At 36.0% G+C, this 18,029-nt stretch overlaps 1 protein-coding gene across 1 annotated transcript in view; it reads right to left on the reverse strand.

Moving 5' to 3' along the window:
* The window catches only part of CNTNAP4 (contactin associated protein family member 4), a 231,818-nt gene that overhangs the window by 79,193 nt on the left and 134,596 nt on the right, over nucleotides 1–18,029 (reverse strand). Inside the window, exon 4 of the mRNA XM_062599127.1 lies at nucleotides 1,647–1,794. Coding sequence (XP_062455111.1) covers nucleotides 1,647–1,794 — 148 coding nt within the window. The remainder of the gene's footprint in view (nucleotides 1–1,646; nucleotides 1,795–18,029) is intronic.

Below are 18,029 nucleotides of genomic sequence, written 5' to 3' on the forward strand. Positions count from 1 at the left end.
GATCCACCGAGCTGACCAGAATTAACACCTATCTCCAAAGGGAAGAAAGAAGAATTGGAAGGAGTAAATCAAAGTTAAAGCAGATATCACTGTTGTTTCTTCTTTTCCTTGGTTTCTGATCCTGCCTGGAATAACATATAGTAATTCAAAAACTGACAGACATTATTACTGTCACAGTAATGACATGTTTCCTATATGTATCTGATAAATGTAGGAAAAGTTAAGAGAGTAAGAATTCACTTTTGAAATTATTAAATATTTTTATAAGTGTATAAGACTTTAATCATCTGGTTTATCTTCAACAAGGACCACTGAATTGCACCAATCATTGGAAGTACATGATGATGCTAGATGTTCCAAACAAAAATGCTGAAAAAGTCTGCAATTCATTTTGCATTGAAAAATTTGTAGACACTAAAAATAAGCATTTCAAGAACTCAAAACTCACTCACAACATCATCACTACAAAGAAAGTTTTGACCAGTTTAAGAAAGCTTCCATATTTGTAACACTATCAGATGCTTTATATGTTTACAATGTATATTGTATCAACTAAATATTCTCTTTAAATTTAAGAGAATCTTAGAAGATAGAGCTATCGCTAATTTGTTTCCATGAGCCCTTTTTAGGATCGATCCTATACTAAAGTAAAATAGAGAGAGAGAGAAAAAAAACTAACCTTATTCAAAAGATAATTTCTGACCACACATAAAATATTTTAACTGTGTAACTTGTTATTCTATACGTTTTATTGTTTTTAATAACACAGACACTATCCTCTTGTGTCTTATATCCTTGTACGTTTTTCATCGATAGCATGGCAATAAGAATAGGACAGAAGAAAGCCATAAGATACAGCACAAGAGGTGACAGAACAATGCTCAGCAGAGACCAGCTTTGTGAAACATGTCTTAAACATGGAAGTTGAAAACAAAATGAAAAATGAAAGCATATAAAACAAGCAACTAAAAAAGTTGCTTAAAATAAACTCTGCTTCCATCATGGAAAAAAAATAAAGTGGGAAATAAAAAGTAGCAAACAACTTGCTAGAAGGAAAAATATAATTGAAAAATCAGTGCAGGATTCTAACAGGAAGACAGTAACAGGAAGAGTTACTGGCAAAATGTCCAATAAATCAATGTAATTTTTACACTTAAGTTATTCTCTCCAATATTCTTATCTTGCCTGCTAATCTCTTATTAATAATGTAGAAACTTTTCAAAAAGTACTCTTTAAATAAGTAATGACTTTGAAGTATCCTTTGTTTGTATCCATCTGCACCAGCTCAGGACTAAGATCATATATGCCAAAAATTGTAAATATTTTCCCAATTTTGCCTTCAGGCAGAAAGTATATATCTTAAAATTAAGTTTGTAAGAATATCATAAAAAAGAAAAAAAAAGTAGTTTGGTGTAAATCAGGCTTGAATTTCATTTACACTATTCATTCCAACACAGAAAGAGCTGGGAAATAAGCATCAAATATTGTTAGATGATGCAGAAATAGCAAAGACTGCACAGGAAGGCATTGAATCAGTAATATTAAATAATAAAATAAAGCTTAAAAATCTACTTCAACTGTAATTTAGATAACAAAAGACAATGATGAATAGACATTTTATTCAGCTGATTCCGCAAAACACTTACTATATGTGCATCCATAGACTTCAATGCGCATTCCAATTCTTCCATTAGGATTCCAGTCCAAAGGTACAAAACGAAGAAATCTTGCTTTAATGGAATGCTGAAGCTTATAGTATACAACACTGTCTGCATTTGTATTTCCAGAAAAGGCCTAGAAGAAAATAAAAAAGAGATTAACTCTGTCTAAACTAAATTCAGAAATATATCGAAGCATTGCTGATCTTTTCACTTTGTGTCCTTATGTGGCAAAAAGCCCAGCACAGGAATAAATTTGTTTGTGCATCTAATCTCACTAACTTCTATAGGAATAGTAAATCAATCTGATTCTTCTTCAGGATGAAGTGTTCAGTTATCTGTTTATTTAGGATTGATACTACATGTAAAAATATCTTCAGTCTTCTAAAATTTAAATGAATGAAATGTTGTTTCAGAAACAAACATTCATCTGTCCAAGATTGCAGAAGACTGCCATTTCAATATATTATGCCACTTAATATTCTTTCATAGAACAATAGTGTGAGCTCTATGATTTCCTCTTACCTAAGGGTTAAATAAATTTCAGTACAAACTTGTACTTTAGATGTGGAGTATGTTGAATCCTAGAAGTTTTCCTCATTCATGATGTGGAAAGACTTTGGCCTCTAGGTACAGAAGCCCAAGTATTATGAAGAGATTTTAAATCAGTGTTTTGTTGAAAAGAAAAATCATTTTTTTTCCATGCAAGAGATAAAAAAATTAAAAAGACCATCACATAGAAACATTTTTTGCAGAATTTAAACTGTACAATTAATTTTGTTTTCATTATATAAAGAAAAGACAGATAAAAACGTAAAGAGCTTTGAACATTAATATAATGAGTCATGAACTTTAATATCCTAAAGATTAGATAATATCTTCTGACTTTGATGGTATAGGTATATGGGTTCTTCTCGTTGCTTGTTTGTGATACATGAAGCACAAAGAAATTGTTCAACTATTTTGGATTTAAACATCTGATACATTAGACAGAAATAGCTCTTATAAATGTTTTGATTAGCAGAATTAAACACTACACATTTCCAGATATATGAACAATCTTATTGTAATAGCTATGAGCCACAGACGTTGGACTACAGAACTATACAGAAACCAGCATACTTTGTTGTGTAGCTTTTCTTTGTGTAATTTTTGAAGCAGAGGTGAGCTACATTGCATTCATTAAGCACCTTCATGTATGTGAAACTTCCCATTTTTCCTCCCCACACTAATAAAATTTCAAATACATTGTAATCTCTGAGTGTTCAGTAGGGGGAAAAAAAAAAAAGTAGTGATTAAGCTAATTAGAGCCAGCCTGTTAAACTAGTAATAAACAATGAGTGTTGGCGACTCTAAATGTCTCCCTACTTTCAGCTTCATGTTTTCTAAACTTGCTATCACAGTGAGTGAAGCTGGAAACTTCCTAAAACAAACACACGAGAGCTGCTGCTATTTCTAGAGTGAAATATTTCTTCAGATCTCTCATCACTTCAAATCCTTATTTGCAATCTGTAACAAATGCAACTGCCAGTGAATATGCCAATTAGTTTGTTAACTGAACCAGAACTGAGGCCCCAGAAGTTTAAATGTTGTGAGCACCTGAAGGGTTTGATTAAGATTTCATTTTTTTTTTTTTTGAGATCATTTTCAGAAGACAGCCACTTCTTGTTAAGTTTTGAGTACAGAATGCGTATGGTCTTGTTTTTTTACTGTAGTGCATACTTGAGCCATGGGTTCTTAATTTAAAATTAGGTTTCTGACTTCAATAACAGTCCAAAAGTAATTCAGACTACTCCTTAAACTATTCAGAATGGTTGGTTTAGAAATTTGTATTTTCCAGGTGTCATTACAAAGCTTTTATGAGGAAGGATTAAATTCTAAAGTATGACAATTAAATATGAAATGAGTCTCTTATGCTGGAATTTATATATTTTAAAGGTTAAAATATATGGGTTTTTTTTTAAAAAAAAGGTTTTTCACTTTTCATGAGAAAGGCAATCAGACAGTGTTTCCTGTTGACTACAAATACTACAGGCATATCCAAAGCCTATGAAAATTGTAGGCTTTTTAGAGAAGCAGTGTGTTCAGCTTGACAGATATGACCTGTCTACACATTAGATGCAATTGCTGTTTTACAGTCCGATACAGCAATCATTTAAATGTGCAATTAGAGCCACGTAATAAGCTTCCTTCTTCCCATCCATACCCCTTCTTTAGACTGTTCATGTGAGTTCATTCTCATGCCAAATCACTCAGAAGGGACCACGCCACCATGCTGGACTATGCAGGAAGCATAGTCCTCACAACCTATGTAGCTGTCTGGTGATTAAAAACACTCAGTATGACCCTCGGTTAATATGAACATTACACATAATAAGCATTGTGCTTACATAAATATTAATAAGGCTGCAAAGCTAAACCCTCCAAGATAACTGCCTACTAAATCTTAGTTGTTGATCTTACCTATACTATATTGCTTTGTAATTACATGAAAATATGCCATCTTTCTCAAGAAATGCCTTTTTTGAGGCATGGAAACACTGTGCTGCAATTTAACCTTAAAATGTAGCAGAAGCACTCAGCAGGATAGTCACAGAAATAAGATAGCTCTTCATGGCCTAATTTATGTCACAAAGGAGGAATATACCAAGCTCTACTGAAGGCCAAAGTGCAGAACTACCCTCAAACTTGTTTTTACTTTCTTGTTCAGTTTCAAACCCCATAGTTTTTTTTACTGCAAGCTATTTTAACCCTGCTTTGAAGACAGAATTATTCAATTCATTATGGCATCAGAAATCATTCAAGCGCTCCAGACTGCATTAGCAAACTGAAATCCTCTGTGGAGAAGGATATCTCAAAGCTCAGAAAAGCTGTGAAGGCAAGCTCACATCAAGATAAATTAAAATACAAGTTCTTTGTTTCTTTCTCCGTCATCTCTCCAGAAGGAAAGAAAATTATTTTTAGAAATAAGATAACACCAGCATCACATCAAAACTTCCTCATGCAGGCAAAAAACCCTCTCTATATAAAGCTGTGTATGAGATGCCTCTACTGTGCCTTGAAGTTTTGCTAGAGCCAAACTTTAGACCACTCAGAACAAACAGATGATGCTTACTTATGAATGTAAGATTAACAATCAAATATACTATATATTCACTGTAAGACATACTAAAGAAGCAAATAATATGCATAATGTTTTACATATAAATTGTATAAATGTTACTTCAGTAAATAAATATTACAATTTTAAATATGTATATTTAGCTATAAATTCTAATTTGATATTAGCATTGGAACTCAATATAGATAATTTTGTCAGAAGATGAAGTTTAACAGTGTGCTACTAGAGTACCTCTAGAAGAGTATGAAGATCAGCTCCATGCTTTTGTTGAAAGCTTAAAGTACAGCAAACTTCAAGCTGTAAAAACTCCTAACTCTCGGAAAGCAGAGTTATTCCATCTATAGTAACCATCTGTGTGTGTTTGTGTGCCTGCGCGCGTGTGTGTGTGCATAAAATTTCATAGATACATGTTTTCTGATCAGCTGACCTACCAATGTGTTGAAACATCACCTTGGGGAATCTCTGCATTCACTGGCACAAACCAGTATCAACTCAGTCAACTCTGTCCAGAAGACAGAAATGATGGTAGGTCAGTTCAACCTGTTCAGAATAACATGATTTATGATTCTGGTGTTGATGTGAGTGGCCTCCTCCTTCGTACTTTAGTGCAGAGGAGAAAAACTGTCATTTTATGGTTAATCTTCTTCATTCCAGTCAAAGACCAGTACAGAGCCTGAGAAAAATATCGGGCATATTACAGGAAGTTTTATGAAAGAAGTACTATAAAATATAGAAAAGAAATGATAAATGAATAATAACATTTCTGAAAATGTTTATATTCTTTATATAGGTGTTTATTAGCAAGTAATAATTTCAGTCTGTAAGCACTGACTGAACAAAATTATCTGAAAGTGTTTTCTTGCAAAAAGACCTTGATGTGTTCCAAATACTGATTTAATTCTAGAAGATATCAAGAGTATAAATAAATATGTAGATATAGATATATAAAAATGTATGTATATATATTTTACTGTATCACAAACTTAGGTCAAACAGATTAAAAATACATTAAACATCAAGTTAAGCTTGCAGTTCCTTTGGGTAACTCTAGCTCTTTTGATGGTTTACGAATTTTACTACTAAGACTAGTATAAAACATATCCAATTTCATATGTTAGTTTAACTGTTTAGATTTATAAAACAAAAGGGGTGTCTATTCATGCTAACCTAGCACACAGTATAATTAACATCAACATCAATAAAATATTTACTTCGCAAGAACCCAACCAGTCACAATTTACCGCCTTATCCCATTGCCACTGTGGGAAGATATTTTCTGCCTTTTTGAACAGCTACTGTTTGTAGTCTATCCTAAAAGTTGACAGATGAGGACTGTCTGAATAAAGTGAAAAAAACAAGTGTAAAAGTCCTCAAATCTGATCAGAAAATGCTGTACCAGAAAAACATCTCCTTTATTTGATCTTCAGTTTGGATTCATGACAAGGAGAAAATGATTGCACAGATATGATGATCAAAGATTATTTAGAGCTTTATTGGTTGTGATCAATATTTTATACAAAAACTGACAGATTTGTCAGTTATAATATATTGGCAGTGGTATCTTACTGAGGAGCCCTATTTAGTAAGTGACCTGTTGTATTTTTCAATAGGTTTTGTCTGTGAATTGTTTGAAGATATAGTCACACTGCAGTAGACTAATCTTAACTGACAAAAACGTGGTGGCTGCACATATTCATAAACACCGCTGATCATAAGCTCCTCAAAAGAGGAAGGTGGTTCATGATTAACATAGACAGAACCTGTCTAGAAAGCAGACAATTATTCTAGTCCATTTTCACTACTTGTCAAATCTTCTGCTATCTCTGTAGCTCAGCATATGCCAGTCTGCAAGTTTCAATGCATTTGTCTCTTCTGCACCCTCAACAGTTACTCTATGGTCAAAAGAAAAATAGCTGACAAGCTACAGCATTAAGATAATTTATATAAAAAAAATCCAAATCCCACAAAACTGTGGAGGGATCTTAAAATCACTGCCATGTTGCAACCACAACTAATTAGTGTCAAATATATTGATGTCATGTACAAGGATAACATGTTTGCCCTTTCTTTCAGTAGTTCCCTCAGCCTATCAATTTCCTTAAATTACTTGGTTTTGTTCTTCTTATTTTGTTTTGGTTTTGTGTTATGTAAGTATTTCTAACATCCTTGCTAAACAGATTTCAAATGCATATGGCATACTGGTTTCTTCACCTAACACTATAAAATGGAGCAATGTAATTTACAACACAGTTCTATTTAAACGCAATCTTATTTGAAAAATAATAAAAAAAAAAAGTGGTTAAAACAACAAATCCTCTAAAAGAAGAGATTTCAAAGACTATTTCATCTATAATTACATTTTTCATTTTGTATTTTCATAGTCCATTAAGAATGTTTTAAGGAATACCTTTCAACATTATATTTTAAATGTCTTTTAATTTACCATTCATTGTACCATAGAATTTGCCATTAAATTATCATTTATTCTACCTTTAAAACAAGAATTCAAAATAGTATTCTTATAGCTTCTAGCACTGAAAATACTAGTTTTCTTCCAAATAAAAGATCATTTCATTTACCACAAGGAATACATTACTAGACACCTCTGAACACCATTAAAATTACAGATGGCAAAAACGGACTATTGAGTACCCTTCGGAATGTTTCAAAATTCTATTTATTTTGCAATTGCATTGCTAATGGTTTTACACATGATCAACTAAAAATATAGAGGGAGAATTTATTTAATTAAAGATTACATTGTACATTGTTGTCTTGTGTGGCTCCCCTTCATAAGAACTTACTAAACTGTGTCTCTGCTCATTATATAATATCTCTATGTTAATTATTCTCATGTAGTGTAATGAAAAGCAGGAGAATATAAATCTCTTGCAGAAATAAAACTATAGCTACTACATATATTTACATGTTTAAAATTATTCAGTAAAACCAAAAATTCTCTGAAATATTCCAAAGCTACCTAGCTTTTCCCATAGAGTTTTCATTAGTGTCTTTTCATGTACATGGCAAGACATTAGGAAAATGTTTCACCACATTTAACTGGTTGACAGTATGACTGTCCCCTAAGTCTTTTAGCATTCAGCTGCTTTTTCTCTCTTTCCATTTACAACTCAAGCTCTCTATATTCATGTTCGTATTACCTAACTCATAATCATACACTGTTACATGATTCTGTCATTTACCTATCCATGCTATATAACTTCTTTATATGTTTTTTGCTATAGTATTGTCAAATTGCAGCAGTATAGAAGTATTCTGGATGCTTTCTCATTTTCAAAAAAACAAAGAAATTCCTGAAAATCACATTATGAAAGACAATAGCTAGTGAAGGATATAAGGTATACATCATGCAATTAAAATGGTCAGTAAGATGACTGATCAACCAGTGAAACTCCAGTACTACTGGATGCTTAACTATGCTCAATTTCTCTTCAAACTTACAAAGATTCCCTTTGGATTTCCCTCTTTAGAATATGATTTAAAACAAATTTCTTCCCACAGACTTGTAAACTCTAGTTCTTTCTCCCATTTAAAATGTTAAAGGACAGCTGAACATAAAACCAGAATAAGTCAAATTATTTAAACTTCAAACACAAAATAATGGAGTCAGCAAGCCATGAAACCTATTCTACCATTCAACTGCATTGCATTTTATGCCATATCATTTTTCATTCTGCATGTGTACTTTGTTTGCTGACACTATCCTCCTAAAAAAGTCACATAGGTACTTACATTTATGTAGGCAATGATTCTGTTTCATTTATAATATTAACTAAAAGGAAGGTACACGATCCTGAAAGAGCCTGAACTAAAAAGCATTAGCACACATATTTTATTGAATAAAAAGATATCAGAAAACAAGAACAATCAAAATTCTTGGGAACTTTACAAACTTCAAAACAGTTGAAAATGTAGTGGCCATTATCATCAATTCTCAGAAAAGAAAATGTAGAAGAAAGCAAGTCATACGTTCAGCAACTATGAAACAGGAGGCTAAACCTTTATACAAACCATATGTGTTATCTTCTAAAGTTGAATCACTGCAATTTCCTCTTTGGTAGTAATAATGTGTAAGAAGTATGACTGATGGCCCTTTAATTTTTAATAAAAGGTGAAAATGAGATTCGTCAATATAAGCAAAAGGTGAAATTCAGAAAGTACTTTGCTTCATAAAAAACATCTCTGTAGACTCTCCCATCTGGGTGTCCTGTCAACAATTTCATTTCTTTATACTATGTGGTCTGTAAACTAAATTTAATAATGGTAATACTAAGGAATATATTAATATTGACATAATAGTGTCCAAATCATTTTGAACATGTCATTTCACCTCAGCAAAATGACCCAGCAATCAGATGGACAGGCTGCATACCACTGTTAGTGCTGTCCTTCTTATACGAAGTTCCTCATCTGTGACTTTTTTGACAGATTTTTTTCACTCCATCATTTTTCTTGACAGTGATGTATCAAACCTCGAAACAAAACCGAATGCCTAAACAGAATGCACAAAAGAAGAACCATGTGGATATAAGACAAGACTTTCTAATACTTGTGCCTATGAAAGTTATTATTTACTCTGACCAGACACAGAAGAGATACTTGGCTCCTCTACACAAGGGTAGTGAAACTGGTGACTTTAATTCTGCCATATCTGGTTTCATGTTCCAAATCACCTCAGCAAAACTGGGACTTTCAGGCCCCTTCTTTCCCCCCTCATGGACTAACAGCATCTCCACACCCGATATGCATGCAGAAAACTTGACACAACAACTACCCATCAGAGATATCAGCTCTTTTGAATACTGTCTGAATATTAAATTGATATTGTCCATGTTAAATATTACCTTTGCAGTCCTCTCTTCTTCCTCTTTCCCATGCCCCAAATCTCATTTTCTTCCAGTAAAAATCCTGGGCCCATCTCCTGTCTTCGACTTCTTAATTCTAATCCCACGGATAAACACTTTGGATTTTATACAAATTCTTCACCTCTTCTAGTACCTCTTCCAAATTTCTCTTCCTAGGAGGCTGTGAGACATTAATTGCTGCTGGCTTGGAGAGCATGCTGGTAAGCATTCACTATATGCTACCCTCTTCTCACGGTTTTCCATAAGTGTCTGTCAGAAACAAGATACTGGGCTAACCTTTCAGTCTTCCTCTTCCCTGTATGTCCTAACATGGAGATGAGGGCTCTAGTCACTGGGCTATTACACTATGACCATTTCTGGGTTTTGTCTCTCACTATCTGTGAACTAATCAGCATATTTTTACACAGCTGAACAGGTCCAGTGGATGAGATGAAGAAAGAATGACCCAAACTTACCAGGTAATTCATCAAAGGAGACAGCTCACATTCGTGAACACACCCTGCACTAGAAAGAAAGAGATCTCTTTCTGACTTTCTGCTTTTTCCATAATCAAACTTGGAAAGAGTGAGCTTTCATATTAATATTGAAGAAGACATTTTTTTTTGTCTACAAAATAAGCTAACAGCAACAGAAGAATTTTCATTACTCAGAAATCCCATTTACCAAACAGCGTTACAGGGGTGTGTATACATAGCATGAATCTATGGTTCTTGAACTGCTGCTGCTATACGCAGAGGTCTGTCCTCAGTTTGTCATGCTCCTTAAGAAACAGAGTTGATAAAAAACAATGTTTTTGGTTGCTTGATCTCCCCTGCCCTTTTTTCTTCCTCTGTTACTATTGAGCATGTAGTCAGCTGTAATTGTGTGGGATCTAATACATGCATTAAAATTATCCTAAAAAAAAAAAAAAAAAAAAAAAAAAAAAAGAAGAAAAGAAAAGAAAAGAAAAGAAAAGAAAAGAAAAGAAAAGAAAAGAAAAGAAAAGAAAAGAAAAGAAAAGAAAAGAAAAGAAAAAAACACCAGTAAAGAATGACAACTATTCTTTCTTTTAGGAGTGACATTATTTCCTGTTTCATTTAATCTTACATAGTAATAAATTGTATGTGAAATAATTCGTCACCATTGGAGGGAGCCCTTGTATTAATACAGATGGGCATAGCATTGGAATTTGCTAATTCCCCCTTAGAAAATTAACATAACAATTCTTTATGAATTTCTAATATGCAATGACCATGTAACTATGAAAATATGATGATTTATTAATACTGAATAAAAAACTAAGCATCACTTCTTGCTAACACATACTCCTTAGAAGCTGAAAAGCTGAATAAGTCTCATAATAGTTATTGGAATTCTAAATAACTTCTACCCTTGAAGAGCTTCAAAAATTACTAATTCTTTATCTAAAATAAACGTATTTTTAAAATATAGAACTGTAGTTCAAGAATATGGATTCTGTTGTTCTTAAGGTAACTATGATGTAATGATAACAACTAAAGTAGTTTTTAATGGAAATGTTATGATAATTTACTCTCACTAAATTTATACATTAATTTATTTGAAACAATTTGTCAGAAATATAAAAACTGCCTTCTGAATTTGGTTACAATGTAACTATCTTTGCTATTTTCAAAACAAATTGAAGTTTAAATACTGTTGTTCTGGGTAAAAGAAACTTTACTAAATGCTTCTTAATGTTGATTTTTACTTCAAATATATTTAGATACTCTGAAATAATAAACTCCATAAATGTTAGGAAAAGTTTTAAAAGAGCAGTAAAATTATTTATTCAACTTTCCTGCATATTTAATTGTTATAAGTCTAAAACCACAGGGGCAGGGGAGGGAGGGGGTGGCAGGATGGTGAAGGATGATATATTCCCCACAATGCTGGCAATTTCGGAAGGCATTAGGATTCATGATTATACATGTACAACACATAATATTACAGAGATACTACCAGAAATAAATAATAACAATAATTCAGCTAATATATGACTAAAATAGCTGTGACACAACAGCAGTACATGTACTGAAATGTCAAAGCACTATGTGGGAATCCTGTTTGCTCAAAGCAATATAAAAAAAACTGTCTTAATATTACAGTATAATATTCCCCTTTGCATATAATTTTGCACTTTGCTCTGAAATGAAATTAAATGACCAGAAAGAAAGAAAGAAAACCTCATTAACTATGTAACATAGAAATGGCAGAGGAAATGCTTTGTAGCTCTTCTGTCCTGAGGGTCATAGGCAATAAAACAATTCAATAAAAAGGCTTCCTATTACATTTATTTCTGTAGTTTTTCATAAATGAAGTCTCACCATTCTTCACTTCAGACAAATGTCAGTATATGAATTCCATAAATAACTCATGATGGACCCACCGTAATGTATTACATATCATGAAACAGTAATGATAATCAGATGATTATATGGCCACAGTTTCCAAATCAGTCAAATAATTTACCTATCTCAGCACAAAGCTCAGCAGCATATTAAAACATCTCTTTTCAGACACAGTTTACCATTCTTACTAAGAAAATCTTTCAAAAACAAATGGCTGCCATACTGGTTGCTTCATTCTGATGAAAGATACTTTGAAGTGTAACACAAGAAAAACTCAATGAATAATAAGCTCTTCAGAGTGTAAACAATAAGGCTCAAAGATCTTTAAATGTGAAGATAAAGTTAACCTATTCTGCATTGTTTTAGTAGACATTTGCAGCAAAAATATATATCTAAGATTACATACAGCAGTAGTTATGTGTAACTAGAAAAACCTAAATGGGAAAATTATATCTGGTCAAGAACATCCAGAGTTCAGGAGTGGTTCAGTTATCTGAATTGCATCCAGGCAGGCCTTGAATATCTCCAGAGAAGGAGACTCCACAACCTCTCTGGGCAACCTGGTCCAGTGCTCCGTCGCTCTCACAGTGAAGAAATTCCCCCTCATGTTCAGACAGAACTTCCTGTGGTTCAGTTTTTGCCCATTGCCTCTTGTCCTGTCACATGGGACAACTGAAAAGAGTTTGTCCCTGTCCCCTTGACACCCTCCCTTCAGGCGCCTGCACACATTGGTAAGATCCCCTCTCAGTCTTCTCTTCTCCAGGCTAAACAGGCCCAGCTCTCGCAGCCGTTCCTCATCGGGCAGATGCTCCAGCCCTCTGATCATCTTTGTAGCCCTACGCTGGACTCTCTCCAGTAGCTCCATGTCTCTCTTGTAGTGGGGAGCCCACAACTGGACGCAGTCCTCGAGATGAGGCCTCCCCAGGGCTGAGGAGAGGGGCAGGATCACCTCCCTCCACCTGCTGGCAACACTCTTCCTAGTGTAACCCAGGAATCCTTCCTGGCCACAGGGGCACATTGCTGGCTCATGGTCAACTTAATATCCACCAGGATTCCCAGGCCCTTCTCCACAGAGCTGCTTTCCAGCAGGTCAGCCCCCAGGTGTATAGGGTTATTTTTCCTTAGGTATAGGACCCTGCATTTGCCGTTGTTGAGCTTCACGAGGTTCTTCTCTACCCAACTTACCAGCCTATCCAGGTCACTCTGAATGGCAGCACAGTCATCTGGTGTGTCAGATACTCCTCCCAGCTTGGTTTCATCAGCAAACTTGCTGAGGCAGCAATCTGTCCTTTCATCCAGGTCATTGATGAAGAAGTTGAATAAGACTGGCCCCACTACTGGCCCCTGGGGGAAACCACTAGCTACAGGCCTCCAACTGGACTCCGTGACACTGATGCCAACCCTCTGAGCTCTGCCTTTCAGCCAGTTCTCAATCCACCTCACTGTCCACTCATCTAACCCACATTTCCTGAGCGTCTCTAAGAGTATTTTATGGGAGACAGTGTCAAAAGCCTTGCTGAAGTCAAGGCACATAATGTCCACTGTTCTCCCCTCATCTACCCAGCCAGTCATTCCATCACAGAAGGTCATTAGATTGGTTAAGCACAATCTTCCTTGGTCAATCCATGTTGACTAGTCCTTATCACTTTCTTTTCCTTCATGTGCTTAGAGTTGCCATTCAAGATGAATTGTTCCATCATCTTTCCAGGGATGGAGGAGAGGTTGATTGGTCTGGAGTTGCCCGTGTCCTCCTTCTTGTCCTTTTTGAAGACTGGAGTGATATTAACCTACTTGCAGCCTTTATGCACCTCTCCTGTCCACCATAACATTTCAAAGATGATGGAGAGTGGCCTGGCAACAACATCCATCAGCTCCCTCAGCACTCATGGGTGCATCCCGTTGGGGCCCATGGACTTGTGAGTTACAAAATTGCATAAATGATCTCTAACCCAGTTGATCCTCCTCCATCAAGGGAAAGTCTTCCTTTCTCCACACTTTCTCTCTTGTCTCCAGGCTCTGGGATTCCATAGGGCTGGCCTTACCAGAAAAGACTGAAACAAAGACAGCACTCAGTTACTCTGCCTTCTCTGTATCCTTTGTCACCAGGGTCCCCACCCCATTTGGTGGCAGGCTTACCCTTTCCCTAGTCTTCCTTTTGCTACTGATGTATTTGGAGGAGCCTTTCTTGTTGTCCTTGACATCCCTGGCCAGATTTAATTCCAAATGGGCCTTAGTCTTTCTCATCATCTCCCTGTAGACTCTGACAATATTCCTATATTTCTGCCAAATGGCCTGTCTCTTCTTTCACATTCTGTGTACTTTCTTATTCTGTCTGAGTTTGGCCAAGAGCTCCTTGCTCATCCATGCAGGTCTCCTGCCCCCTTTGCTGGACTTCTTTCCCCTTCGGATGCACCGCTCTTGAGGGTGATGCCTGAATTTTAACCAGCTCTCTTGGATTGCTCTTCCTTGTAGGACTCATGGGACTCCTTCTAAGTGAGTCTCTGAAGAGGCCAAAGTTTGCTCTCCTGAAGTCTAGGGTCATGATCCAGCTTTTTGGCTTGCTTCCTCCATGCAGGATCCTGAACTCCACCATCTCTTGGTCACTGAAGCCAAGGCTGCCCCACATGGGATCCTGAACTCCACCATGTCATGATCATCACAGCTAAGGCTGCCCCTAACCTTCACATCTCCAATCAGACATTCTTTGTTTGTTAGTACAAAGTCCAGTAGCACAGCTCTCCTCACTGACTTCTCCACCACCTGTGTCAAAAAGTTATCATTGATGCATTGCAGAAGCCTCCTGGACTGTTTGTGCCCTGCTGTGTTGTCTTTCCAGCAGATATCAGGGTGGTTGAAGTCCCCATGAGAACCAGGTCCTGTGATCATGAGGCTATTTCCAGTCTGTAGAAGGCCTCATCAAGTTCCTCTTCCGCGTCAGGTGGCCTGTAGTAGACACCCACGACAGTGCTCCCCATGTTAGCCTGACCTTTGATCTTTACCCATAAACTCTCAACTTGCTCTTCATCCACCTCCGGGTAGAGCTTGATACACTCCAGTTGCTCTCTCACATAAAGAGCAACTCCACCATCTCACCTTCCTGGCCTGTCTTTCCTAAAAAGCACATAGCCATCCATGACAGCATTCCAGTCATGCTATCCCATCATGACTCTGCAATTGCAGTGGGATCACGGCTTTGCAGCTGCACACAGATCTCTAATTCTTCCTGTTTATTCCATGCTGCGTGCATTAGTGTACAAACATTTCAGAGAGGTAATCGAGCATGCAGGTTTTGCAGGAGTGGTGCAAGAGGATCCTCCATAGTCTTGTCCCAGCTGCATGCAGCCACTGGAGGCATCCTGACTTGAGCTGCATTTTGCTGACTACTGAGTATAACGTCCCCCTTCCTTCATCCTTCCTAGTTTAAAGTCTTCCTTACTTAGACAGGCTAGCCAACCTTCTGGCAAAGACACCTACTGAGGTCGATTCCATCTGTCCTCATCATTTGCTGATCTACAAACAGGGTCCCATGGTCATAGAAACTAGGATTATGTTGTCAACACCAGTTGCATAGCCAGTTGTTAACTTGGAAAATCCACCTGCTCCTCCTCCCATCCTTCCACCTCACTGGCAGAACTGAAGAGAAAGTTACCTGGGCTCCCAGACCCTTGACCACCATCTCCAAAGCTCTGAAATCCTGTTGGGTGGTTTCTAATTTGGCCTTGGTACCATTATTGCCCACATGGAAGAGCAGCAGAGGGCAATATCTGACACATAGATGAGTCTCCTCAATCTTTCCATGACATCCAGTATTTAAGCTCCCTGCAGGGAACAAACCCCTCTAAACAAGAGATTAGGTCAGCAGATACATTTCTCTGCTTCGTACAACAGGGAGTCACCTACAGCAATCCTGCTTCTTCCAGGTGTTCCAGCAACATGCAGGGTCTGTTGGCCCAGTTGCTTCCTTTGAAGTCATGCCCAGCTCCTCCTCAGCCTGGAGGGCACTGAACCTGTTCCTCAATTGCAAATCTTCCGGAGGAGACTCTCTCCTCCTATGAGAAGTCACAAGTTTCCAAACTTTTAGCCAAGGATTTGTTGGCTAAAATAAAACAGTCTTCTGGTTTTCACAATTTCAGAGAAAAATTTTAAGTACATATGTTAAGCTAATCTCACTATCTTAATAGCCTGAATCAAAAATTCTGAATATTTCAGGCTGAAAACACTATTATGTCCTTTCCTGAGAATAAAAAAATAAAACAAGTTAGGGAACAACTGAAATTAAGTACCATGAGACTGAGATAGCTTCCTTCTGATTATGAATAAAGATTATTGTGTGAAAGAAAATATTTCATATTCTGTTATTCTGTGATTTTCTTCTGTTTACTTTTTTGTTTAATCTAAAAAACTGAAATAAACACCTTTTTTTTTTGGAAACAGCCACAAACATTTCAATACACTTCATATTTCAACATTTAGCTGAGTCTTGACTTTAACATGTGCATTGTGGCTGAACAGAATATGAAAATATTGGCTATGGAACCTGTGTTTTCAGTAGTGTTCAGTTTAGTGACTATTGTGTTTAACAGCAGCTGCAGCATAAGCAAAAAATTAGGGAAGATTCAAAGACAGAGTCACCATGGAACAAAGTCATGTTCCACTCATGACTGCCGAACTTAGATCTTCATGAGGTTACAAAATAAAAATAGAGTGCAATTTTGCCTTCAAATCAGAGACCGGTTAAAATGACCCAAAGTGGTAAGCTGTCAGCACTTAAAAGAATCCCCTATCAGCACTGAAGGTGGTAACAGCATGATGTTTTTGTGCTGTTTCTATCTGGAACCAGATGGAAATTCAGAGCACCAGAAAAGAGATGTAGAAATTTAAATTATACAAAGCAAGAAAACTTTTTTTAAAGAAAGTAGTCTGCATCTGTGGGATAAAAGGGTTTAGACTTTAGCAAAAGGTCACTTGACCTCCCAGGAATCCTTTTGCTGCAGCCTATTTTACCAGAATAGATTTAAAAGAATTTTACTCAATTCTTCTATGAAAAAAAAAAAAAAGAAAAAGAAAAAAAAGAAATAGTAAAAAGTCTAGTCTGTCTCACCCCTTTTTCTGGTAATAGACATAATTAGAATGCAGTTTATAAGATGTAAGGGATACTTTGTGTATGTGTACCTAACATTAAGAAAAATAAAGTTCAGGACTCCTTTTGTCCAGTGCTTTGTTGATAACATTCCATTGTGAAGTCAAGATAGCAAAAGAACACTTTAAATCGTTAAACCTCAGGTTATTTAAATAAAGAGGAATAAGGATTTGTTTTTATACTCTTTAATTTTCTATGTTCAGGGAAAGATCTGTTAGTCTCTGGAAGAGAGAACTTCATATAGGCTTCATTGAAGACTGGAAGATTTCATACCATAAGCTACAATTATATTTCTTTCTGGACTTATCAGTGGTATCTCAATATTTGTCACACTGACTGTGACACACATGAAACAAAACATAGAAAAAGTGCGACCAAAAGTTTTTGCTCCTATTAAACAAAGAATATAAAATAGTTACATTGGCTGTTCTTTTTAAGAACAGAGCAGGGAGAATTCAAGGCATGTGAGAGTTAATTAGCCATGGTTATTAGCTAATGTATTTATAGGCACACTACTGTATAGTGATTATAGTAATATAAGAATAGTAATAATATCAAGTTCATGTATATATAACCCAGAAAATTAATGTTCAATGCAGAATCCATTATGAGATTAATTGATACCTCCGAGTTTCCTAAACTGAAAAATGAAGATAATCTAGCCTTTCCTATACGCCTGCATGTTCAAATACAAAAAAATGACCAGCAAATACAAGCAATACCACCAAATATATCATTAAATGAAAGCCATCAAGGATATATGATAGACAGATAACTGAAATCACAAAGCTTCTGGCCTCATTGAATTTTCTGAATCTGCAAGGGAAAGGAAAAGTTTGTGTGACAGTCATGTCATCCAGCTGGCAGAGAAGGAAG

This window comes from Rhea pennata, chromosome Z (assembly GCF_028389875.1).
Source record: "Rhea pennata isolate bPtePen1 chromosome Z, bPtePen1.pri, whole genome shotgun sequence".
In the NCBI taxonomy this organism is placed as follows: Eukaryota; Metazoa; Chordata; class Aves; order Rheiformes; family Rheidae; genus Rhea; species Rhea pennata.